At 38.8% G+C, this 27,406-nt stretch overlaps 1 protein-coding gene across 1 annotated transcript; it reads left to right on the plus strand.

The window, feature by feature from the left end:
- Positions 1–479: 479 nt before the first annotated feature.
- Positions 480–27,181, plus strand: LMAN1 (lectin, mannose binding 1). The gene is made up of 13 exons (XM_029228967.1): positions 480–740; positions 3,963–4,117; positions 4,201–4,308; positions 5,298–5,359; positions 6,316–6,415; positions 12,354–12,477; positions 14,277–14,335; positions 14,744–14,876; positions 16,291–16,484; positions 16,617–16,687; positions 24,846–24,999; positions 26,558–26,679; positions 26,987–27,181. The coding sequence occupies exons 1-13, from the start codon at positions 503–505 to the stop codon at positions 27,021–27,023; spliced, it is 1,557 nt and encodes a 518-aa protein (XP_029084800.1). The 5' UTR covers positions 480–502; the 3' UTR covers positions 27,024–27,181.
- The last annotated feature ends 225 nt before the right edge of the window (positions 27,182–27,406 follow it).

Raw genomic sequence — 27,406 nt, forward strand, 5'->3', positions numbered from 1 at the left:
TCTTTCTGACTTACTTCACTCTGTATGACAGTCTCTAGGTCCATCCACCTCAGTACAAATAACTCGATTTCGTTTCTTTCTATGGCTGAATAATTTTCCATTGTTTATATGTGCAACATCTTCTTTATCCATTCACCTGTCGATGGACACTTAGATGGCTTCCATGTCAGGGCTCGAGAATTCTAAAGTATGTTAAGAGGCAGGAGGAAGCTCCTGGCCTTCGGGTCTGCTCCTCCAACACTCCACATCAGGTAGGAAGGGTATGTTGCAGTCCCTTTCCCGCCCTGGGAGAGGATAGGAGGAGCGGGCGGACCCTGCCGCCCCAGGCCCCGCCCACAGATGCTCTGGGTCCAGCAGCCTCCTGGACAGCGGAGCCTGGGGGCGGAGCTCACCCTTGCCCTCGGGGTCCCCCGGGCTCCGCCAATCATGGAGCGCCCTGTTGGCCGGCGGCAGCGCCCGCCCCCTCCTCCTTCCGCCGGCCTCCCGTTTCCCAGAATCCAAGATGGCGGGATCCAGGCAAAGAGGTTCCCGGACTGGAGCTCGGCCGCTGTTCTGCGCTTTGCTGCTGTCGCTCTGTCGTTTCGTCGGGGGCGACGGCGTGGGAGGCCACCCGGCAGCTGCCGGCGCCACGGGCACCCCAGGCGCGCAGCCACATCGGCGTTTCGAGTACAAATACAGCTTCAAGGGACCGCACCTGGTGCAGAGCGACGGGACCGTGCCCTTCTGGGCCCACGCGGGGAGTAAGCCAGGGCAGAGGTCGGGGGGCCCGGGTCCCCTCCCCGCCTTGAGCCTCCTCCTCTTCACCTTCTCCCCGCTGCACCCCGTATGCGCGGTGGAGGGGACCTTTCTCAGCAGCCTCGCCTGCACGCCGGCTCTGGTCCGCAAGGTTCCCTCCGCCAGCCCCCCAGTCTTTCCCACATTCTCTCCACCCGACCTTCCTCCTCCCGTCTTTGATGTTGTCTGTTCTTTCCGTTTGGGTTAGAGGTTTTTCCGTTAGTTCCCGCACTTCCAGGTACTAACTTGAGCTCGCTTCTGGGCATCACGTCTCACCCCAACGCCACGTCTCCTCCGAACCTGAGACCTGGTCTGGCAGCCCTCCACCTTCTTTCCCGCTCCCCCTCGGCCCTCCCCTGCGTTTTCTCCTCCGGTGTTAGCAGTGGGTAATGCTCCAGTTTGTACCCGATGCCCCCTGACGGCTTTAGAGGTGGCATGTGTTGGCTTTAGAATAATCTTTAAGTCTTTATGTCACAGGACATTCTTCTCACCCTCTTGGAACTGTACGTTAAGTTTGCCTTTCTCAGTGACTTGGTGTGGTCTTTGATCTTTTCTCTTGTATTAACACAGTAGGTAATTTAATAGTCACACTCGTTGCTTTATTTAGTAGAAGAAGGGAGGGGGGTTATTGACTGAGAACTTGAGGCTAAGAATAGCATTATATATACAGCTGTTTTGGGGTTTTTGTGGGGGGGGGAATTGAAATAACCTGTGCGCCATGTGTTACTGATTTTATGTGTTTGGCACTGTTAAGCACTGTTAGTGGGTAAGAGAGCCTTGCTAGCTATTTACATATGTGAAAGAAAACGTATCTACTTTAGTGCCGATGTGTCACCTCTGACTAAGGAATCAGCCGTAGCACTTGGCATGCTGTAAACTCTGTTCAGTGACCATCAGATGCAACCTTTGAAACAAGTGGCAAATGCCTTTATCTGGGGTTAGAAGCACTGGCAGTTTGAATTCCATCTTTATGTGTTATTAAGCAATCATTTATGTAAGGTTTGTATACATCGTTTTAGATTGTCGAGTGCTTGAAACAAAATGTTCCATTTCTAGAAAGTAGTTGCTGAATAGGAAGCACACTTTTAGGAAGTGCTATTTCACTGAAATTAATGTATAATTAAAAGGCATAAATTTCAATTTGACTTAATGACCAAGTCATTAAATATTTGAAGTAGAGTGCATTTTGTTACTCAGCGGACATTTATTATGTGATCACTCATCAAGGGTATGTAGCTGGGCAACTGTTATCAAGGTAGCATTGTTTTAATACACAAAGACGATGCAGGTGTGCCAAACACAGGTTTGGGGGATTTTTGTTTCTTTTCTTGGAATGATGATGAATTTTTCAGTACTGGTGGTAAATGTGTTGACATTTTTTCGCTTCTGTCATTCTCCATTGCTGGCTTGCTGTTCTTTTTGTCACGCTCACACCACATACATCAGCCAATTAGGAATGTTAATGAGCTACTTAAATTAGTCACATTGACTTTCTTTTCAGAACCTATAACCAACTAAACTTTTCTGCTGCAGAAATGTCAGATAATGTACCTGGGTGAATGAAAGTTGTATGGCTACATTGAATTTGAAATAAAGAGATTAGAATTTTAGCTAGTGACTTTTCTGTCTGTTGACTCTGGGAATCACTGCTTATGGGTATCCCTTGCTTTCATTATCACTGTAATTTTTACAGTCTCACAGCCTTCTTAACTCCACTGATCATTTTTTCCCCTTTCATTTTGCCCTGAGATCCATTATTTAAAACAATTTTTTTAATAGAGAAATTTTTAAGATTTAGTTAAACGTGTCCCCTTACATCATCCCCAAATTAAGACCAAATCTATGGTGTTTCTTTTTCTTAACCCTCATGTTCTTTTGTACTGTCAGTACACATCCTTGGGTCCATAAGGGCAAAAATGATAACAGCAATTTGTAAGCCTTTATAGCTCTCAGAGCTCTTTCACCTTCTTCATGCTCTGATTAGATCCTTGGTAGGCAAGGCAGGTGTTATCTGTTTTATAGGTGAAAAAATCTGATGTTCAGAAAGATTAAGGTTCTTGGAAGAGGTCACCTAGTGTCCGTAGAATAGTACTCAAATCCAGGTCTTCTGATTTCTATATCCAGTGCTTTTCCTGTGATGACTGCCCCAAACCTTTACGTGTTTGAAAGTCATGGTGACAAATAGTGGCTGAACTTACTAAAATATCTCAACTTGTCTTTTAGTCAATTTTTCCTACCTGTAAAGAAACAATACAGTTATGTCCCAGTGTGGATGTCAGAATGTCAGAACTGGTTAATATCTGAAAAGGTGTGCCAGAATTGTCCAAATATAGACCTCATAGGTGCTTTAATAATTATCTAGTCCAATAATAGGAACAGCTAACATTTATTGAAATATTTATATGCACTTATATGCCTATGAGGTTGTTAGAGAAATGGAGTAACTTGCCTACGATCAAACAGCTAGTAAGTGAATGGAGGTGCAGGCCATCATTTTGGGGATCACTGTTCTCTCTGAGAATCTCCTGATGCTGAAGAACTGATTATTGACTTGAAATTCAGTTGACTGACCCTCTCCCTAGAAGAATGTATATATGCTCAAAATTCTGCATATAACTTCTAGGGTGTATATAAGTGATTGAGCCCAGCCCCTTCATTTTACAGGTGAACATATGGTGAGCCCGAGAGAGTAAGAGAATTATTTGCTCAAAGTCACACAGCTGAACTGAGACTAGGAATAAGTCTCTTGATTCCTAGTGGTATGTTCTTTTCACACTGTTTGAGATTTCTAACATTTGTAAACTGGTAAAAAAAAAAAATACAGTTTTAGAAAAGAAAATATGCAAATTTTTCAGGTGTTTGAAAAAGAGTATCATGAGAATTAAATAGTTGATTTGCCTTTCAAGCTGTAGTTTCCTCCCTGCTGCCCCTTGAATTTTTAGTGTTTGGTTGCAGCTTTAATTTTTTTTGCAGAGATATTGCACTCTTCCAAAGATAGGAGGGGGGTATCAAAACCCGCTAAAATTTAAAAGCTGAAACTGTCAACATGAAATTTTTTCCTAACAAAGTTACCATACGGGTAACTGAGTTAAACTTAGGTCTCAGTAGGTATATGTAACAGTTTGGTGGTGATTCATTGAGTTTTATCTAATTATAACAAAACTTTTCTTCCCTGATTTCTATTCTAGATGCTATTCCAAGTTCAGATCAAATTCGAATAGCACCATCTTTAAAAAGCCAAAGAGGATCGGTGTGGACAAAGACAAAAGCAGCCTTTGAGAACTGGGAAGTTGAGGTGACATTTCGAGTGACTGGAAGAGGTCGGATTGGAGCTGATGGCCTGGTACGGTAATTTCTTTAACTTGGAAAATTTGTATAAATGCATATACCACTAGTCTCTAAATGTCCCGTGTTATGTATTTACAGGCAATTTGGTATACAGAAAATCAAGGCTTGGAGGGTCCTGTATTTGGATCAGCTGATATGTGGAATGGTGTTGGAATATTTTTTGATTCTTTTGACAATGATGGAAAGGTATATTTGTTTTCAGAACTGTTACCCATTTTAATATATTTGCTAACAAAGTTAGGCTGTGAACAATATAGCTTATTTAACACTTCTGTCAGTTTAATAGTAGAGGACTCCCCAAACTCTATTTTAAGTGTGATGATTAGTCTTTACATAGCTGGGAATTTATAAATTTAAAGCTAGGAGTTCATGATTTGTCATCTACCAACTTGAGGTAACAGTGGAACCTCAGGTCTGAGAACTTTTCAGTACCCACCTCCCCATCACCCTGTTTATGCTTAATAATTTTTTTTTTTTTTGCGGTACGCGGGCCTCTCACTGTTGTGGCCTCTCCCGTTGCGGAGCACAGGCTCCGGATGCGCGGGCTCAGTGGCCATGGCTCACGGGCCCAGCCGCTCCGCGGCATGTGGGATCTTCCTGGACCGGGGCACGAACCCATGTCCCCTGCATCGGCAGGCGGACTCTCAACCACTGTGCCACCAGGGAAGGCCCTATGCTTAATAATTTTGATGGATCAGCATGAGTCATTTAGATGTAGGTGGTTAGTGTTTAGAAGATTATTACTGTTTGTTTTCATGAAAATGTGTGCATAACTACTAGCTCACATGTTGATATGTTTTCATATATGTTAATCACACTTTTTGATCAGCCGATTTCTCTAAAATAGTTAAGAGCAAAATGTACTTATGAATTGGAAACATTAACTTGTGCTTTAGCAGCCCTAAAACTGATGATCATTGTTTCATTTAGTAGTTTGTCCGCTGATTATCCGAGGTCATGATTAGCAATTTAAAGGAGAGCTTTAACGTTGAGCTTCTTGAATGCTGAGGCCGTGTTAGTCCTCCTGTTACTGAGCTCCCATAAGTCCCACACCAGTCCCATGCTCACAGTGTCCTAGGATTTTAGAGGTGTAAGAAAACCTATAGCACACACAGAATGATCTATACTTCTTTGGTCTAAGGACTTTAAAACAAATACATTCTCTTTATTTATAGAAAAATAATCCTGCAGTAGTGATTATAGGCAACAATGGACAAATCCAATATGACCATCAAAAGTAAGTGTATATTTTTTACATTATTCCTGATTTCAGCTTCCTTTTAGAAACCTTATAGAATATATTGTTTCAAATCTGAACATTTTCCAGATGAAGTAATATTATTCTTTTCCTTGAGATGATTTTTGTAACTTAGTGGAAAGGTCTTATCTTAATTTGGTTTTGTTTTAAAGTTCTTTCTGCGGACCACCTAGATTTCAAACATAAAAATGTGTTGTAGTTAACCTGAAATTAAATAGTACCTTTAAAGGTTGATAAAACATTCCTGGCTCTCAGTGATAACAATAGTTATGTTTTTTCATCTTTATTAAGAGGGATCTTTAAAAAATAAAGTTCAGAGCCTTAACCAACCTAATGACTAAGCAATGTGTGCCATGTCATTCAGCCTTTGTATTGCTGTATTGAAAAGATTCTCAGTGGGCTACAAAACTTCCGAGTGTTCAGTATATTTATAATGTGTATGAATCAGGTATGTACATTTTTAATTTTCACATGTTTGTTGGGGGGATTACCTTTTAGCCAGTCAGTGAACTGTAAGAAAAATTACTTTCCTACCTTAGTGATTTGTAACTCTGGTAGTTCATCATGACCACCCATTGAAATATTTAAACAAGAGGTCCAAGCTTCCCCCTTGTGATTCTGCTTCAGCTGATTGAGGGTGGGATCTAGGAATCTGCGTTGTTGAAAGCACCGTATGTGACTCTGACCCTGCCCTAGTCTTGTGGAGAGGAAGAGTATCCCTTCCCCTTGCCGGCAGGCAGCCGTGGTAACGTTGGCTCCTTTTGTTATCCAGAGTCCTTGGTGTTTTCTGCATAAATAACTTCAAATATCCCAAGCTTTGTCATAACTTGATTTTGTTTTGACCTTTCTGGACATTAATCATTTTAAATAGTGAGTTTTTAACATATCGAGAAGCTTTAAGTTTCTTGTTTGTCTTCCTTTCCCTCACACTATAGTGATGGTGCTAATCAAGCTTTAGCAAGTTGCCAAAGGGACTTTCGTAATAAACCCTATCCTGTCCGGGCAAAGATTACGTATTACCAGAAAACATTGACAGTAAGTAACATGCATTTAGAGATAATCAAATGAACAATATTCTAGTATGACTTCTCATTCTGAATCTTTGATAGAAATTCAATGCATTTTAAATTTGGATATTGTTCGCATACTCATCAGTGTTACTCTGAGAGAGCAGAGGTGGCTTCAAAGCTCGGTGTAAGTGGTCATGTGTTGTCAAATTTGCCAGTAGGTTTGTGTTTAGTCGGTGAATGTTTAGGCATTCTGCTGTGTGCCACACAAATATGAATAAGACAAAGGTCATTTTCTCCAAAGAGCTTGTCTAATGGAGGTGACATTATGTAACATTATGCTTATGTAATGTTAGTATGCTATGTGGTAAATTTAAGGGATCAGGAGGTTAGAATCCTGTAACTCTGTCAGGCTGGAGAGGTGAAAGTCAGGAACAGTTTCTCAGAGTTGAGCTGCACCTTGAAGGAGAAGTAGAAGTTTCCTAGATGGAGTGCATATTCCAGGCAGAGAAAACAGGCATCGGGACTGTTAAAAGATTTGGGAAAGGCAAATAGTTGGTGTGGCTGGAGGATAGAGGAGATTTGGAGAGTGAGGTTGAAAGGTTGACAGTAACAAGTCTCGCAGCCCTCTGTGTAGTTTATCCCGTAAGAACAGTTTACAGAGTTTTAAGCAGGAATGTGAAATGATCAGGTTTACAGTTGAGGAAGATGACTTAGGCAGCAGTGTTTTTATAATGGTATTTGTGAAAGGAGCAAAAAATAGGATGATTTTAGCCTTCTTGCTGTAAATGAGCCACGACCTGTACTTGGTACTCTACATGCAGTTTCTCACGTTTTCTTTTTTCTTCCAGTTTTATTGAGATATAATTGACCTACAGCGCTGTAGAAGTTTAAGGTATACAGCATAACGATTTGACTTACATACATCATGAAATGATGACCACAGCAAGTTTAATGAACATCCATCATCTCATATAGAGAATTAAATAGAAAAAAAAAATTTATATTAGGTTAGAATTTTTATATTAGATTAGAATTTTTTATTAGATCATATTTCGTGCATGATTTCCAAACTGAAATAAAACTGCACATGTAAAATAAAATTTAAAAAATAAAATAGTAATGTCAAACTTTTTTTTTCCTTCTGATAAGAACTCTTAGGATTTACTCTTTTAACCATTTTCATATGTAAGACGGCAGTGTTGATTATACTTACCATGTTGTACATTACATCCCTAGTACTTATGTATCTTATAACTGGAAGTTTATCCCTTTTGACTGTCTTCATCCAATTCTCCCACCCCCATCCCCTACTGCTGGTGTCCACAAATCCAGTGCTATATGTTTGTTTGTTTGTTTGTTTTTCAAGTAAAATTGACCTATAACACTATGTTAGTTCCTGGTATACAATGCAGTGATTCAGTATTTCTGTACATTTCAAAATGACCACCGTGATAAGTCCAGTTATCTATCACCATAGAAAGATATTTCATAATTATTGACTGATTTCCCTACACTGTACATTTCATACCTGTGACTCATTTATTTTGCAACTGGAAGGTTGTACCTCTTACTCTCTCTCACCTATTTCTCTCCTCCCTGCCAATTCCCTCCCCTCTGGCAACCACCTGTTTGTGCTCTGTGTCTATGACTCTGTTTTGTTCTGTTTGTTCATTTGTTTTTTAGATTCCACATATAAGTGAAATCATACAGTACTTGTCTTTCTCTGTCTGACTTACTTCACTTAGCATAACACCCTCTAGGTCCATCCATGTTGTTGCAAATGGCAAGATTTCAATCTTTTTATGGCTGAGGAATATTCTGTTGTATATATGTACTACATCTTTATCCATTCATCTGTTGGTGGGCACTTAGGTTGCTTCCATATGTTGGCTGTTGTAAATAATGCTGCAGTGAACGTAGGGGTGCCTATAGTTTTTCTCATTAGTGTTTTCATTTTCTTTGGATAAGTACCCTGGAGTGGAGTTGCTAGATCCTATGGTAGTTCTGTTTTAAATTTTTTGAGAAATAATCTCCATGCTGCTTTCCATAGTGGCTGTAGCAATTTACATTTCTGCCAACAGTGCACAAGGGTTCCCTTTTCTCCACACCCTCACCAGCATCTGTTATTTGTTGTCTTTTAGATAATAGCCATTCTGAACAGATGTGAGGTGATGTCTCATTGTGGTTTTGGTCTGCACTTCCCTGATGATTAGTGATGTGGAGCATCTTTTCATGTACCTGTTGACTATCTGTATGTCTTTGGACAAGTGTCTATTCAGATCCTCTGCCCATTTTTTAATCTCGTTGTTTGCTTTTCTGATGTTGACTTGTATGAGTTCTTTGTATATTTTGGATATTAACCCCTTGTCAGATATATCGTTTGCAAATATTTCTCATTTATTCCAACAGCCCTATGGGGAAGGCATCCCCGTTTTATAAATGGGGAAATTGAATATGGGAGAGTTTAAGTAACTTGGACAGTGTCTTACCACATAAGTAACAGAACTGTGATTTGAACCCAGCACAATTTTAGCGGCAAGACTCCACTTGTGGTCTGAACGAGGGTAGAGGAAAGAAGAGATGATTAGGAGGTGGAGACTACAGAACTTAGTACTAGTTGGCTTGGGGCTGGGAGAGTGAATATAGTTGTGGAGTCAAAGATAGTTCCTGAATTTCTGGCCAGTGTTCAACTAAATGTTACCATTAACTAGCCAAAAAGCAGCACGTTTCTTTGTGTTTGAGGGAGGAGTGGGAAGGCAGACAGTTGGTAAGGAGTTTAGTTGTAGACAAATTGAGTTTGGGTTAATATTTAGGTTAGGTGGATATACCCAGCAGGCAGTTATAATAACTAAGTTATAATAACTAAGGTCACTAATACCATGTGAACGTTGCATTTTTAACAATACCATCAGTACCTGGTTATATAATGCTTATAAGTAAAGAATATCTTGTATACATTTTTCTTTTCCCTAAATCATGAGCCAGCCTTGCACTCCTTTGTATAAACTCTGAAAAAGACAGTTATTTGGAAAACTTTGTATTGGCTTACTCTTAAATTCCAAACTAATTTAGAGACCTCAGAATAGAGGCACTGTCCAGTCTATTATGACTAACTTGGATTTGAGTTCTGCTGGAATTATTATACATCCTGTACAGTTTCATCAGGGGCATCAGTAGGTCATGCTTACCTTCATGTGGCAGAACCCAGATACCAACCGTGGCGAGTACAGACACGCACCTGAGCACACAGATCACAGGGAGGCTGCCTACACGACCCCACGCAGTGAGGCCGTCAGCCCTACCAGCAGTTCGCAAAACAGTAATCCTGCAGAACCCCAAAAAAGGTTCCGTGGTCAGATAAGATTGGGAGGTCTGTGCATACAAGCACGTTAAAGACGCTGGGAAGTCCCGAAATAAAGAACCTTTATTAAACCCCTCATTCTTTAGGCTTACTGGGCCATGGAATTCTCTTTTCACTTCGTATCTGTGAATGTCTATAGAGCCAGTGTTCTGAAGAATACATTTTAGAGAGACTTGGCAGGACATCTGGTTGTGACTTGACAGTCCTAGCCTTCGTGTGCTTGCTCCGTCTGCTGCCCCTTCCTGTAATACTCTCCCCTTTCCTCTCTGCCTGGCAGAGTCGTGCTCATTCTGGAACATACTAGTTCAGGATCTCTTTCCATCAGATTTCCCAAACATCAGCTCGTAAGGATCTGTCTCTCTTAAACTCTTAAGTGTTTTTTTTCCCTCTGGTGCTTATTTGCCCTTTAAAATATGTTGTCTTGACTTGCTAGTTAATTATGGTTTGTATGTGTTTTCTCATCAATATGGTTGTACACATCTCAGTGCAGGCACTATATCCTACATTCCTCATACTCCCTAATACTGTGCCCGTGTTTAGTACTCAAGAAATGTTTATTAAATATACTTACATCTTTAGCTCCCAGTTGTTTGAGCTTTGGAGGGAAAAACAAAGCAAGGGGAAAAAGAAATGCTGTTAGTGGAGGAAATATGTCAAAACAAGATATTATACACTTTTTTTTTTTTTGGCCACGCCGTGTGGCACGTAGGATCTTAGTTCCCCCGACCAGGGATCAAACCCACGCCCTCAGCAGTGGAAGCGTGGGGTCCTGACCACTGGACCGCCAGGGAATTCCAAAACAGGATTTTAAATACTGCAAGCATGGTATTTAACAACGGGTCGAAACTGTAAGATGAATAAGGGATGTTATCTGTAATCTCAAAGAAGCATTACTGGTATTAATCAGTGGATATATTGTACCTGTACAGTCACAGCCCTAAGGTTCCTCCAAACTCATCGTGCAGTGAATATATTGTACCTTTTTTTTGTTTGTTTAAAGAATTAGAACTGGATAGTAAATACTTCTGATGGATTTTCAATTTCTTAGGGCTCAAGGAAAAAATATTGAAGAGTTGAAAGTTCTTAGTATTAATTTTAGAATATGATTAACTTAACATTTCTTTTTTTATCTCTCAAAGGCAAATGTCTTACTGATCGGCGATTTGAAAGACTGTAGGAGAATCAGTTGTACATGCTATAAACTCAAATAGGAACATTACTGAATAGAGGAAACAGAAATATTAATATTGGTCAATAAATGGCAGGTGATTTTTTAAAAATTGGTAGGAGTTCCCATGTTGCCATCCTACGTTATATAGAGATTAACCCTTCATATTGCCCTGTCCCTTACTCTTTTGCTAAAAATTTGGATCAAGTACTGTCACATTTTACCTGTATGACTTTGTCTTAAGTGTCACTAATGAAACTTTGCATCTGGAGGTAATGATAGAAGTGCCCTTACTCTGGTGCCGTGTACCTACTCCCTTTGCTTCCACTCTATCTCGCTGGCTCTTCTTTAGGGTGGGGCTAGTGGTTGGGTTGCTAGAAGTGGAAGGTATTGAAGAGGCCAGATCACTGCTTGACTGGGCTCATGAGAAGAATATTCATGTGCCAGGTGGATTCCTGTGCTTGCTTAGATTTCCGAAGTTCGTTTAAGACGTGTAGGGTCATTATTTCAAAAATACATTCTGCAGCGTAGAAGCTTATGTGTCTTTCTGTTTTTTTCATTTTCTGCCTTTTTTTGTCTATATGACATGTCACTTTTGCTGACTCTCTGCTAACTTAGTACAGTCCAGTTACCCCCTATTTTTTTTTTTTTTTTTTGGCAGTATGTGGGCCTCTCACTGTTGTGGCCTCTCCCGTTGCGGAGCACAGGCTCCGGATGCGCAGGCTCAGCGGCCATGGCTCACGGGCCCAGCCGCTCCGCGGCATGTGGGATTTTCCCGGACTGGGGCACGAACCCATGTCCCCTGCATCGGCAGGTGGACTCTCAACCACTGCGCCACCAGGGAAGCCCACCTCCCTAATTTAAGGAAGAAGAGTTCACTACTTGCTGAGGCAATCTGTTTAATTCTCAACTTGCTATAGTAAAAATTGTCAATTTAACTTATTCGTTGTAGCTCTGTCACTGGAGTTTCAGACGAAGCCTGATCCCTCTTCTGTAGGAACCATTCAGAGAAAGTAATCATGGTTGGTTCCTTAAGTCTTCTCTAGAGAAGGTGAAGCACATTCTATTTTAGAAAGATTTTCATGGAAAGTTATCAGATTTTTATTTTTAAGCCTTTGACACACAGTAGGGCAAAAACCATTTTCTGAAGTGAATTATCTCATTGTATAATGATCCCAAATAAGTGAGTTTATTTAATGGACAAGGGATTACAGCTTTTAAATTTTTTTTATTTTCATTTTTTCTTCCAATTTTATTGAGATGTAATTGACATACGACACTGTAAGTTTAAGGTATACAGCATAATGATTTGAAGCTCATAGCTTTTTGTTGGTTATTAGACCAAATATAAAGATCAAATAGTCATAAACTGACTGCTTGAAATTCATTTTACAAAATCTTTGTAAAAGCTATAGCTACAGTTTGTCTTTCTAGGTAATGATCAATAATGGCTTCACACCAGACAAAAATGATTATGAATTTTGCACCAAAGTGGAAAATATGATTATCCCTGCACAGGGCCATTTTGGAATATCTGCTGCAACTGGAGGTCTTGCAGGTAAAATCTTGGTATCTTTTAATATTGAAAGGTTGTGAATTGAATTTTATTGGGAATAATGTATTTTGGAGATGGGTAGCGTTGTTTGCTTTTAACCTTTTAAGACTGGTTGTAACCTTCCATGATCTGGGGTGCCAGTCCTTTGGGTCTCTTGGGACTGCTGATCCTCTACTTTCTGTAGGTTTACAGTTGGCTGGGGCTGTGTGCAATTATGTAAATTAGACTGTCAGTTTGGGTGTGATATTTTATAGTGAAGGAGACATTTAAAAGGTTAACTGCCAAGTGTTTTAGGATCCTGAGAGCTGTCACAGCACATTTAAATGAATTTGGTAGCCTGAGGAAATATTATTGGGGGCTAAACTTTAAAGAAGACGTACTTACCCTTTTTTTTCCATGAGTGGTGATAAATGAACTTATCATTGGATGTTAACACCATCTTGTGTTCATATTGTATAATATTTTTATTATTTTCAAATATGTGAATTTTTCCTTACAATAGAACAAGGAGGGAAGGAGAAAGGATAGATCATATTTAACCGATTTTTAGGTGACTTGGCCAAATCTTGGATTAAAGGGCTTTCTAAAGATCACATGGCCAATAAATCAGACCCAGGCAGGACTTGGTTTAGATTTCTGGCTCCTGGGTCTAGGGCTCTGTTAACACTGCATGACTTCTCCTAATGTTACCTAACCTACACTCTGGTATTACAATTTTCTCTTTAATCTGGCTATATATCTAGATCTCCATAAAAGTAGCAGAAAGCAAAGAGATTGCTGCAGTGGGAATTCATCTGTCTTGCTTTGTGGATGTGACACTAGCCAGGATGAGTATTGTAGTTCGATGTTATGAGGTTTGATCTGTTAGCTGTTTTTAGCTTAAACAGCTTGAAATGAATTTGATTTTTTTTTTTTTTTTTGCGGTACGCGGGCCTCTCACTGTCTGTTGTGGCCTCTCCCATTACGGAGCACAGGCTCCGGACACGCAGGCTCAGCGGCCATGGCTCACGGGCCCAGCCGCTCCACGGCATGTGGGATCTTCCCGGACGGGGGCACGAACCCGTGTCCCCTGCATCGGCAGGTGAACTCTCAACCACTGCGCCACCAGGGAAGCCCCTAATTTGATTTTTTAATACGATTTTAGGTGAAATAAAATCTGTATGAGGGAAACAAATATAAATAATATATAGAAAAGTAATCATATTCTAATCGAGATGCTTTGGGAGTAACAGGAGATGCTATTAGTAATGCCAGGGGAACACAGATAAATCAGGACTGTCCCAGTAATCCAGGACAGAGCAGTGTCATGGTTAAAACAGGAACGTAAGGCTGGGACTGATAAGTACTATAAGAAAGGTTCAGAGACAGATAGGAACAGGAAATACCTGAAGAACAGGATTTTGTCTCACTTGACTGGGACGCAGCGCATGAAGGAGATTTGTGGAAAAATAAAGGAGGATCTTGCTGCCAGAATTAGGAGTTTGGACTTGTTTTGACCCTTCATTTGTTTGTTCATTCCCTTATCAGACATTTATTAAACATCTATCATGTGTTAAGCACAGCTAAGTGTTCTGGTTTAGGATTTTAAAAAGTGAATTCTAACCTAGTTCTAATATAAGTCAGATGAATTTTTGTCTCTAAGCTCACAGAGCACCGTTGCCTTTACCAAATTAGAGCAAATTTTTGTTGTTTCCCTTATTGATTATTATTTTAAAGCAACAGATGTCTATAAAGTAAATTCACAACCATAAAAATAGTCTATTACAGAACTTTTTCAGATTTTTTTTTTTTTCACTTTGTAGATGACCATGATGTCCTTTCTTTTCTGACTTTCCAGTTGACTGAGCCTGGGAAAGAGCCGGTAAGTATACTCATTTTTTTCCAAAAGTTTATCTGTAGTTTAGTGGTACTGCCTCGTAGCTGAAAACTTGAGAAGACTGACTTAGGTTTGGATCTTGTTTCTGCCAGATATTGCCATTATGACCTGGTACAAGTTACTTAACCTCTGTAACGCTCCATTTCTTCACTGGTAAAACTGAGATGTTTGTACTGGCCACCTTAACGTTGTAAACATTAAAGACACTGCCCTCTGGCAAGCACTCAATAAATGGTAGTGGCTATTTTTATTTTTTGTTGTAATATTAGTAGCAAGAGTAAATTAACCTTTCACCTAGTGGTAGAGTAGTTAAAATGAGAAAAAGAACATATACTGAGGTTTATTATTTTCTTTTTAACTTTTTTAATGATCTGTTCTTAAACTCCAAAAAAGCCTACACCAGATAAAGAAATTTCTGAGAAAGAAAAAGAAAAGTACCAGGAGGAATTTGAGCACTTTCAACAAGAATTGGATAAAAAAAAGGAGGAATTCCAGAAGGACCACCCTGACCTTCAAGGGCAGCCTGGTGAGTTGGAGCAGAGCTGTCCTCCGCTGCAGCAATAGCTGTGGCGCTTATGTGTCACCCGGCACTTCATTCATTTTATCTTCGCTCTGTGATCTGGCACATTCCAAGTAATTTCGAGAAATAATCTTTAAACAAATCTTCAGTCTTTAAAGGGCTCGGAGATTGATGTTTTTACCGGGAAGAGTATCGCTTAGTGAAGTGTGCAGTCGGGAGTACCTGGATGATGTAGACAGTGAACCGTTGGAGTGTAAGCTCTGTGAGCGCAGGGGTCTTTGTTTGCTGTGTCTACTTCTGTGTCCCCTAAGCCTAAAAAAACAACAGCGGTGCCGACGTAGTAGTTGAGACTCAGTAAATATTGGTTGAGTAAATATTTGTTGAATGAAATCGTCCAAGGTTTATTTCTTTCCTTTTAGTGACACACAATTACCTTATAATACAGAGCTAACACTTGAAAACTATCAAGACTTGCGAGAGTAACGTGAAGTAATTACCGACTCCTCTTACTACTCAACAGAATTCTGGACATTAAAGGTTGAAAATTTTTAAATATTAGTCTAAGCTAATGTAATTAAGAACTTACATGGGCTACATGTCAAAAACAAAACAAGATGAGGCCAAATAGAGGGACTATATATAATCTGCTAACTTTTATGATCTCGGTTCCCTGTGAGCACAAATGATCAAGGCTATATTTAATAAAGCCTGGGCTAGCTTTTGAACTAAGTAGTGTGTTAATATAAATGATTAGCAGTGTGATTCAGATTTAATGAAGATGAAAATGAAAGGTAAGTTTTATTTTTTCCTTGGGTTTGTTTTAAACATCGCATATGATTTGTGAATATATCCTGAAGCTTATTGTAGTAAGCGTTTTAATGAAACGATCTGATTTAAGCATGGTCAGGAATAAAAGGAAAATCAGCTGTTCTCAACTCCATTTCTTAATCTTTTATGTAAGTAAAATGCATAAATTTTAAGAAAATAGTTTGATGAATTTTGACAAATGTGTATACCCCTTTAACCATCACTCAGATCAGTATATAGAATATTTTTATCACCCCAGAAAGTTCCCTTACCTCTTTCAAGTCAACCCCCTTCCAGAGGCAACCAATTAGATTAGCTCTGCCTGCCCCTGTAAATAGAATCACACAGTCTATTTAAAAGACAAAATAATTTTTAGGTGAAAAAATTCAGACCTAATTTATAATAAGTATTCAACCACCAGAGATGGTGAAAACAATTAGTAATTTAATCACGATTGAATTAATTACATGCATGTTTAACACTGTGGGAAGATCATAACACTGTGTTGATGATGTTCTTATTCTAGTATATGTTAGTGCTTTGGTCACTTACAGTAATTTGAAAACTATGTGTAGGTGATTCTAATAATTTTGATTTGTAATTTCCATTTCAGCGGATGAATTATTTGAGAGTGTAGGAGATCGTGAGCTGAGACAAATCTTTGAAGGACAGAATCGTATTCATCTTGAAATCAAGCAGCTGAACCGACAGTTAGATATGATTCTTGATGAACAGAGAAGGTATGTCTCTTCCTTGACGGAGGAGATCTCTAAAAGAGGAGCAGGAATCCCAGGGCAGCGTGGACAGGTGAGCTTTGAAAATATGCAGATATGCCTTAGTTATTAGCCTTTGGTGGCGGAGAGGTAGAAAAGAAAAGCTGTATGTTCTGTAGAACGGGGATTATTGAGCTGGGTGGTCATCTTTTGTTTTTTTCTCCAGACCACTCAACAAGAACTGGATACTGTTGTGAACACTCAGCATGAGATTCTGAGACAAGTAAATGAAATGAAGTAAGTATACAACAGTAATGTCTGAGTATTGCGTGATACCTTTACCCTAAATTCATGACTTCTCTAGATATGCAAGCACATTGTTGTTGTAAGACTGCAGCATGAGTAAGAATCACGTTCTAGATTATTTTCTGAATAGGGGAATGTAAAGTATACGGGGACTTTTGATATTTAGGAAACCTGTCTAAATTTTTTTATTTGTTCCAAGCTAGAAAAGAAAAAGATGCTTTAGCATCTTAAAAAAAAAAAAAAAAAAAGGTTTTGTCACAGTTGTTTGACAGCATTTGTGCATTTCTAAAATATAAAAAGAATATGGGTAATACATAACAATCCTAGGATAAATAACTGGAGGAATAAGCATGCATAGTATTACAGGTCTGTAGAACAAACATACCTGATGCCGGAACTTCTTTTTGATGGAATGAAACCATTTTGAAGGAAATATGCTATGTGTGACTCCCTCTTTTTCATCCTGTGTTGTACCCTAAGAGAGCCTGGGCAAAGGGTTGCTGCAGAGAGGAGACACTGTGTCCTTGGAACATTGAATGATAGGTTTTTGAAAAGGATTCACTTATCAGATAATTAGCATTCAACACCTGAAGCAGAGAAACAGCCGACATGTCACATGTCATAAGCTAATACATTAGGGCACTGCCCCAGCCAGTACAGCCCTTGACAAACTAGAATGTTAAGGTGAGTTCTTTAGGACTGGAAAATTAAACCGAATGAGGTTAAACAGAAGGTGATAACATTTAACACCTAGAGATTACAGGCAGCCTAACTTGTAACTGCAAATTTGTATTTCTTTCAGTTGTACTGTTTGGCACTTTTTAAAAAATCTGTAAGTTTTTTAAACTCATGATTAAAATATTTATGATGTTAACTGAATAGTTAAACTGTTTTAGAAACAGACCAAATCAATATAACATTTAAAAAAATATTTTGATCTAATTTTAGACTTTAGACATTGCAAGAAAAAATAAGGACATATCCCTCATATATCCCATGTATCCCTCACTTATCTTCCCCCTGATGTTAACATCTTACATAACCACAGTACAATTGTCAGAATGGAGAAATTAACATTGGTACAGTACTATTAACTAAACTAATGATCTACTCAAATTTCACCAGTTTTCTACCAGTGCCTTTTTCGTTCTAAGATCCTATCCAGTATTGCACGTTGCATTTAGTTATTTCTCTTGACTTCTGCAGTCTGAAATAGTTCATATTTCCTTGTCTTTCATGACCATGGCAATTTTCAAGAACATTGATTAATTCATTGGACCAATTTGGTTCCTCAGTTTGGGTTTGTCTGGTATTTACTCATGATTGGATGGAGGTTCTGCATTTTTGACAAGAATACAACAGTGCATCATGTTCATGATGTTGGTATGTCTTATAACTGATGATGTTGGCTGTGATCACTTGGATATTGTTGTTTCTTCCCGGTTTCTCTACTTTAAAGTTACTATCCTTCCCTTGGTGGTTAATAAATATTTGGGGAAAGATACTTTGAGTCTTTGTAAATATCCTGTTTCACTTTAACCTTTGGCTCACTAATTTTAGCATCCCTTGATGTTTTATCTGAAACAAGAATGTGGTGTTTACCAAATGCTGGTTTTTCTATTTCCATAATTCCTTCTATATCTACTTACTGGCATTCTATAAGGACCACTCCTCCTTCTCCCCCATTTATTTATTTAATCTACTTATATCAGTGTGGACTCATGGATTATTTATTCTGTGGGTTATAATCCTGTACTATCATTATTTATTTTGTTGTTCAAATTGTTCCAGCTCTGGTCGTTAGGAACTCCTTCAGGTTGGCTTCTGTGTTCTTTCAACAAACCCCCATCTTTTTAAAATATTTCTTTACTTTCTGGTACTGTAATATGTTTCAAGCTCATCTTGTATTTTCTGTGCCCCAGCTCTAGAATCAACCACTTCTCAGTGAGCCCTGGTTCCTTTTATTGGAGAAAAGTATTTAGAAACCAAGATCTGGGCACTAGGTATACTCATTACTACTGGGGTGCCATTGCTTCTAGGCCCTCTCAGTGGGCAGGTCTAGGGAATATGTGAATGTATACTAATCACACATATACACATATTTTTGAATCCCTTACTCTACATTTGTATACCACGAGATTATACAGATACTTTGGTTGGACTGGACTGAACTGAAAACTGAAGGGCTGATTTTAGCCTTCCTCCTTTCCCTATTTGAAAATTGTTTCTCCAAAAGGGAGAAACCTGGTTCTTATCTATAATGTATTTACTTATTGGTATAGTTTTAGTGTGTGCATAAAGTATACATAAAGTGGTTTCAAATTATTAAGCCATATCCCTATGAGAAACACATATAGTGATGGATTTATGATTTATGTAAAGCTCCTTTTGCCTCTAGCCTTACAGTATCTAGTCCAGACACTATTTTCCAGGTAGTTAGTTTAGTTCTCTTCTTCCCTACTCTCTTCAGTATGGTTATGATATTCATTTATAATACAGTTAGGTTTTTTGTTAGTGTTTGCATTTCTCCTACGTCCTGGTTGATTTTAATTGTTTATATTTTGGGTATATGAAGGGTATGTGAATGCTGTGGTTCTAGGGGCCGGAATATATTCATTGAGGTATCACTTCCTCTTCATCACTGCTGCCCCACTTCCATCCATTCTCTCCTTCTTTCTAGCTCTTTCCCATCCACCCCCTGTTGGTAACTCATCCCATTAATTTCTGGTTTGTTCTTCCTCTATTTCTTCTCCACATGTGTATTTTCTTAGATCTCCTTCTTTCTGATGTAAATGGTAGCATGCTTTAGATACTGTTTTGTGCTTGCTTTACTTAAGAGTAATACTAGAACATCTTAAGATTCAGTTAGTGGTTAGCAAAGCCTAGCCATCCATGCAAACACTTACTTAGGGTAGCTAGCAATCCATGTAAATTCCCCCTTGTTAATGAAGGACAAATGTCATGCGTGCAATAAGTTAATGTAAAAGCTGAACTCAAATTTCTGAATTTGTCCTCTAAAGCTTTTTCTTCTGAATAAGCTTCAGAAAAAAATGCAAAGAGATAGGAAATATTTGCCTTTCATAGAAAGGGTGGTTTGTGTCTTCATGGATTTTCACGCTCTTAGGGGATCATAGAATTTTTTTTAGCAGAAGCATGTAGTTCAGTTGTCTGCAGTTTACAGAAAGAGGGGAAAAGGCTCTGAATGATAAAAGATGGTATGAAAACAGAACTAGTACTCATTATCTCTACTCTCAGGTGCTATTTTTAGCATACCATAAGTCCTTGCCAATTTTTATTTAATTATAGAAAATTTTAAACATACAAAAAAGTTGAGGCTAATATAAGGGCCTTCTCTCAGATCCCCATCACCCAGTCCAGCAGTTACTAATAACCAGATTTTGTCAGCCTGAGCCATTCATTATAAAGTGCCTCCATCAGCCTAAGTTTTAGCCAGTGATGGCCGTAGCCTAAATCCATCATTTCATTAGAGGTTGAAGAAGGATGACACTCTTATTCTAAAATTCCCTCTCCATGTAAAAAGAATTTCTCTGATTACTTACTTGTTATCCTGAAATAGTTCAGGAAAGGCAGGATAAATACTTGATTCTTTTTTATCATTTTTTTAGAATAACGAGTTGGTCCCCTGGCAGTGACGAAGGTTAAATGATGAGATAGTGAGAGGTGATGTTTGTTTGATTGTTTTTCAACTCGTGGAGTTTAACATGTTTTGCTGTTTTACATTAGTCTTTATAATTGATGTTCAGATTGTTTCGTCTTTGGGCGCTAGCTGTCCCTACAGGTTAGCTTCTGCATCCTTTTGATGCAACCCCAGTAGTCTTTGGTAGCTTCCTTCCTTTCAGGTGTAAGACTTTCCAGGTTTCTCTTGTACATTTCTGTCCCACACGTGTGAAAGGCATTTTTCTTTGGAGCCCTGGTCTTTTAGTAAGAAATGGTATTTAAGGACAGTGTCGTGCTTAATGCTACTGGATTGTCATTGCTTCTGGGCCTTTTCAGTGGACAGAGTTACTAATGTTCTTTGAACTTTGCTATTTGTATGTGTTGGCTGTGTTATTAATTGGTTGTAATTTTTTTAATAAGTTCTTTTTGGTGAGCAGACAGCATTTAGCATTTCATATTTACCTTTACCAGATTTTTTGAATACCTATTGCATTCTGGGTACTGTGCTAGGCATTTTCACATGAATATTTTCACATATTCTTCTGGGATCTTGCTCCTAATTATCATCTTCTGTACCTTCAGCCTGTCCCTGTAATATAATATTTAAGCTATTCAGTGATCTTTATTCATTCTGTATCTTCACCACTCTCTTCAGGCCCCATAACTCAGCCTGCCATTGACATTCTCCCTGGGAGATGACATTGTCTCCTCCTTCACCTCCTCTTTTGTGCTGCACCCTCCCTCCCCAGACTTGTCTCCATCTGCACAGCTGTTGTCCAGGCTAGTCCTTAGCCCTGGATCCCGTTCTTTCTACTTCTCTGACCCTTGCTCTTTAGTGATCCTTTCTCTGTCTTCTACCTTTAACTTACACCTCATACAAAAGGGCTTGCTCTTCCATTATTGAAAACTAATCAAAACAAAACCTTTAATTGACACTTTCTATTATTTTTACTATTGCTTCTCTTTTTCCTTCCTTTTTAGTGAGTTTCTAAAAAAGTAGACCAAACTGCCTGTCTTCGTTTCCAAACCACTGTAATTTGTCCTGAAAGCACCAAACTGTTCTTTCTGCAGTCAGTGGTGCCCTGTAATGAGTACCTTTCAGTCCTCATCCTGCTGGACTTTCTGTAGAAATTGACACCTTTCCCACCCCCTCTATCTTGAGACATTTTTTTTCCCAAGGCTTCTGGCATACCACTTACTCTTGATGTTCTCGGCCTCTGCTGCTTCTTAGTTTTCTTCATTTGTTGGTCATCCTTCCATTATTCCTTAAAAGGTATTTTTTCTCTGGTGTTCTATCCAGCCCTCTTCACTTGACCTATTCCCTAAGCTACATATGCCCTCCTTCCGTCACAATCCCATCCTCACAGAACCCTCCTTTATCCTTTAACATTCAGCAGTGGGTGCCCAGCTAAGTTAAATGCATCTTTCTTCATAGAACTCTAGATGTGCCTCTATCACATTGCTCTCCTGCTAGTCTATTAGTCTCAGCAGGGCAGGAATTATATTTTTCTTGCACAGTTTATATCCCTAAAAATTGCCTGGCTCGTAACATGTAGCAAATAAACATTAGCAGAATCAACAGGCAAATGAATGAATGATGACTCAGTCTTTGTGTATTCAAAAGACATTTATGTATATATAAGCAAGTTCATGCTCTGGGAAGCAATATTTTAAAATGCAGATATGTGAGAAGGTTGTATATTCTGGGATGCTTTATTCTTGGTAAGTATTTTAGAGATAGTAGAATATAATTCTTAATTTGGGTTTAAGTGGAAAAGCTTAGACTCACGTGAATTTCCTTGAGCATGTATGCCATTCAAAGAAGTTTTAATCAACAGATGTCATTTATTCAGAAAGCACTTGAGCTATTTTGTAGCAAATTTTTAACTCTTCATTGCTCGTGTAACTCAAGTAGAATTTTTGAAGATTTTTTATTATACTTAACATTCAGCCTGACCTACTAAGTAATTTTAATATTTGAGTTCCTTTTCTTTGTTGTTTTCTTCTAGCAAAGCTTTTATTGATAAATTTATTTATTTGTTTTTGACTGTGTTGGGTCTTCGTTGCTGCGCATGGGCTTTCTCTAGCTGCAGGGAGCGGGGGCTACTCTTTGTTGCGATGCGCAGGCTTGTCATTGCGGTGGCTTTTCTTGTTGCGGAGCACAGGCTGTAGGCGTGCGGGCTTCAGTAGCTGTGGCGCATGGGCTCAGTAGTTGTGGCTCGCAGGCTCTAGTGTGCAGGCTCAGTAGTTGTGGCGCACGGGCTTAGTTACTCCGCGGCATGTGGGATCTTCCCAGACCAGGGCTTGAACCCATGTCCCCTGCATTGACAGGCGGATTCTTAACCACTGACCCACCAGGGAAGTCCAACTTTTATTGATACTTTTTAAACCAAATTTTACTTCAAGGAAATAAGGTAGATAACTTATTTATTCATTCATCCAAATTGCACTGTAACTGTTGAAGGCTGTCAGAAAATCAGAGACATTACTGTTCTCGCGTAGCTTATGCTCTATGAGGGAGAAAACCCATATACAGTATTCCCTTCATATCCATGGGATTGGTTCCAGGGCCCTGCAGATACCAAAATCCAGGGGTACTCAGTTTCCTTATATAAAATGGTATAGTATTTGCTTATAACCTCCTGTATACTTTAAACCATCTCTTGATTTCCTATAATACCTCATATAACATATTGCTATGTAAATAGCTGTAAGTACAATGTAAATAGTTGTCTGTGTGGCAAATTCAAGTTTTGCTTTTGAGAAGTTTCTGGAAATTTTTTTTCTGAATATTTTTGATCTATGGTTGGTTGAATCCGTGGATGTGGAAACCACAGAAAAGGAGGGCTGACTGTATACAGATACAAAGGAGAAAAGTATGTGTGATGTTTAGGGAATGGTTGCATTTGACAAGGAAGCCTCACGGAGAGGAAAGTATAGAGGAAAGGCAACAGTTTGAACTGGCCCTTCCATTTTAGACCCTCCCTCTTGGAGGGAAGGGCCAGGACTAGAAGAAGCATCCCAGACACAGAGGCTTTATGTGAAGGTTGTTCTCAGGGAAATCAGGACCAAGACAGGTGAAAGGGAGTAGTAATACTTTCAGGTAAACTGAAATTCAGATATGTTCCTTTCTTTCTTAATAAATAGCCCTGTTACATTTCTGCCATTATTTAAAAAAAAAAAATTGTAGTCTCTTACACTATCATGCTTACAGACTCATATCCAAAGGGCGTACTCAGTGGTAGAGCTCTTTATCTTACATCTGAATAGTGGAATCACATCTTACATGGGGATTATATTCTGAAGTCAGAGTGTAAGGTAAAATGTATAAAGTCAGAATTACCCTTCAAAAAAGATACCATGGTGGAGATTACCACACCATTGCTCAGTATGCCAAACAACCAGTTTTTCCTTCATATCTGAAACAGATAGATGTTCTTTAGTTGGTTTCTGGTTGAAGCACTAGGTTTGTATATACGGGATATCTGATAGAACTGTAAAGAGAAATTGAATTATTGATACATTTGTCTTACGAGTCCCTGAGACCGCCTCTAGATTCTGTGGTCTTCTAGAAGTGCTTACTGAACTCAGAAAAGCTGCTGTACTCACAGTCATGGTTTATTGCAATGAAAGGATATATAATAAAATCAGCAAAGAAAGAAGGTGCACACAGTGGAGTTAAGGAGAAACCAGGCACAAACTTTCAGTTGTCCCCTCCCAGTGGAGTCACATGGACAGTGTTTATTCCTCTCAGCAGTGATGCGTGACAACATGTGCGGAGTGTTGCCAACCAAGGAAGTTCACCCAAGCCTTGGTTTCGGGGTTTTTTTTAATTAGGGGTCAGTCACATAGGCATGGAGCACCCACATGACTGACCTTAACTGCTCAATCTTCAGTCCCCCTAGAGGTCAGACTGGTACTGCAGCCTAAGGCCCCAGGCAAACAAACATAAATCATATTGTTGGCCTGGCCCAAGGCCCCAGGTAGACAGAGACACTCTTAACAGGCAGGATATTCCAGGGGCATAGAGATTATCTCCCAGGGGCTAGTCATGGGCCGGGTCTGAAAACCTTTGGAATGTGCGGGGTTTGGGCAGCCCAGGCCTGATGGGTTAATCCTTTACTGCACAACATTAAACACTTAGAAAGATTTAAGCTCATTAAGAGTATCATCCATTATGTTATTCAAGCCATTTATAATATTGTTTTTAACACAAATTATTTAGTATTATTCTCTGTGGTTAGACAACCTTTAGTAAAAGATAAAGGCATAATCTAGTTTTTATAAACTATTTTCTAATCTTGAAGACAATTTTTTAAAATACTTATTTTGTTTCTGGGGTTTTTTTCTTTGTTTTTTTTTTAAAATGATCTGATGCATTGGGTTTAGAAATATATCTAACCATTTGAAATCTCTGACTGTAAAAATCACCTTTCTAGTGATTCCATTGTAAAAGGATTTTCTATTTCAGGAATTCCGTGAGTGAAACTGTCAGACTGGTCAGTGGCATACAGCATCCTGGATCTGCAGGGGGCGTTTATGAGACAACCCAGCACTTCAATGACATCAAAGAGCACCTCCACATAGTGAAGCGGGACATAGATAGCTTAGTGCAGCGAAATATGGTAAGCTCTTTTTTCTTCTAGTTTATGAGTATCACAGTCTTCTTTTGGAAAGGAAAACCACATATTCCACTGAAAATATTTTAACTTTTAAATTAATGCCAGTGCTCCTTCTTAATATTCAAGGTAGAATTACTCCGTATGATTCGAATGTCTACGTGTTCCATATCATGCTTCCATAGCCTATTGAATAGAATTTTTTAAAAAATAAATTGCTATTCCAGTTAGTGGAGTCATCACAATCTCAGACTTTTTTTGTTCTAGGTTCTTTTCTATAAGTTCTCTTTTAAAAACATGTCTCTTGTTATCAGTAATGACACCTTTAAACGGCTCTGAACAAGGTAAATGTCTCTCGACACACCCATTTGTTAGACAGACGGGCACCAGGTAATTCATATTTCTCTGTCTAGGCTGTTCAGGAAGTGCAGATCTAAAACTGGCTGACAGATAGCAGCTTTCTTTAGGCAAGATTTTTGTTTGTTTCCAGCTACTTTCCTGTATTACTTGGTTCATTTCTTAAAGTTTTATTTACTTTATTAGGTCTTTTTTGGAGTGTAAGTCCCATCTACATTTTTGGAGATAGGCAATAAATATTAAAAATAGGTAGCATATTTTTGAAGTTTAACATGCATAGGAGATATTATTTAGAAGACAGATCCCTGGAACTTTTAAGTTTCTTCCTAACTTATTTACTGGCTTTGAAAACCCTTATAAAATTCACAAATGTTTGTAGCGTTTGCCTCTTCCCTTCCAGTTTTTCAAATATAGCTTAATAGTTTTCTTATTGACCATTTTACCTCCCATCCAAAGCATTGTCATCTATTCCCTTAGTTCTATTTGAGTTTATTTCCCCCCAACTTTTGCCTTTGTTGCAACGGCCAAGTTGATGCTGTGGGTAGTATATATCAATACATAGTGAAGACCTTTGTCCCATAGGTGTGAGCATATTGAGAACAACTAACCTTAGAAGCCATTCTGTCTGGATACCTTGATGAAATCTCTGTCCCTGGTATTTAATTACTTGCTTGTAATAAAATGAATAATCATGGAAATAGGAAAAGAAACGTTTTCCAAGATACTAATTAGTGATGTTGAATGTTAGGAGATTGGGGCGGATGAGAGCTGAGAAAAGGCCATTATTTCTGTCAGGTAGTTCACTGGTGGGGCAACTGTGTAATTGTGTGAAATAGAACACTTGAGAGTGAGGGTGCTGCTATTAATAATTGCTCTAGTACAGCAAGTATAAACTGGGAGTGTCGAGGGAACTGGTGACCTGTGACCTTCAAGGACACCAAAATCATTGTCACTGTGATGAAGGTAGAAGCCAGACAGCAATGAGTTAGTGACAGGACAGAGAAAGAGTGGAGGCCTTCCCACGTTGCCTGCTCTTTCAAAAAGTTTGGTGGTGAAAGTTAAGAGGGTGGAAGGCAATTATGAGATGAATTAATGAAAATACTTGAGTTTATACAGTAAGTCATGAGTTTTATAAAGATTTCACATTTATTTCCTTTTCTAAAATACTGATTTGACTAATTGTAATAGAAAGTTCTTTGCCTTATAGCCAGCAAATGAAAGACTGAAATGTCCAGAACTACCGCCATTTCCATCGTGTCTATCTACGGTGCACTTTGTTGTATTTGTAGTGGTACAAACGGTGTTATTCATTGGTTATATCATGTATAGGTAAGTCTCTAAAATTTGACCCAACATTTTTCTGTATTTATTTAACTTGAGATATTCAATAAAGTTATCAAGGTCCATAATAGAACTTTCAATACCTATAAAATTAGGTTCATACAAAGCAAATATTATGTCTAGTCTATTTCAGTTCACATGGGAATACACGTGTAGGACATATGTTTATCTTCATGTATTTCATACTTCAAAAGGCATTTTTAATTTTATGCAATCCTGTTTCATTCCAATGTAAAGTGTATAGAACTTCTTTCAGTTTGTTTTTTTGTTTTGTTTTTGTTCTCTTTTTCCGTAGGACTCAGCAAGAAGCAGCTGCCAAAAAATTCTTTTGACCACCATTTTCATACGTGTACATCATGTATGTATGTACAAAATGTCTTTTTGAGGGAATTTAAGTATTTAAATTGCTTCGTAGTCTAAATTATTAAATTTTGTATAAAATAACTGTTTAAACATTGACTTGAATAAGAATAAACCTTAAAGACAACCATATGTAAATTTGTGCATAGTACATAAATCTATTTAAATTTCAGTGAATTTCTGGCCAGTAGAATACAGCCACTGAACAGAATATTGATAAATCAGAGGGTAAATAACAGAAAGGGGGCACCCCCGTATATGAAAGTTACCCCTAAGTCTCTGATGTTGGAAGTTTCTATCTTTAGCATAAGCACCCTTGCCTCCTTGCCCCCCGCCAAAATAAGAGGTCTGAGAG

This window comes from Monodon monoceros, unplaced genomic scaffold (genome assembly GCF_005190385.1).
Source record: "Monodon monoceros isolate NGI ecotype Baffin Bay Population unplaced genomic scaffold, NGI_Narwhal_1 Super_Scaffold_1, whole genome shotgun sequence".
In the NCBI taxonomy this organism is placed as follows: Eukaryota; Metazoa; Chordata; class Mammalia; order Artiodactyla; family Monodontidae; genus Monodon; species Monodon monoceros.

Excerpts from the sequence above, each read along its gene's own strand:
- LMAN1 (XM_029228967.1), top strand. The coding sequence starts at position 503 with ATGGCGGGATCCAGGCAAAGAGGTTCCCGGACTGGAGCTCGGCCGCTG. Across the intron at positions 741-3,962 it reads CTTCTGGGCCCACGCGGGGA|ATGCTATTCCAAGTTCAGAT; the intron begins GTAAGCCAGGGC and ends TTTCTATTCTAG. Across the intron at positions 14,877-16,290 it reads TGACCTTCAAGGGCAGCCTG|CGGATGAATTATTTGAGAGT; the intron begins GTGAGTTGGAGC and ends TTTCCATTTCAG.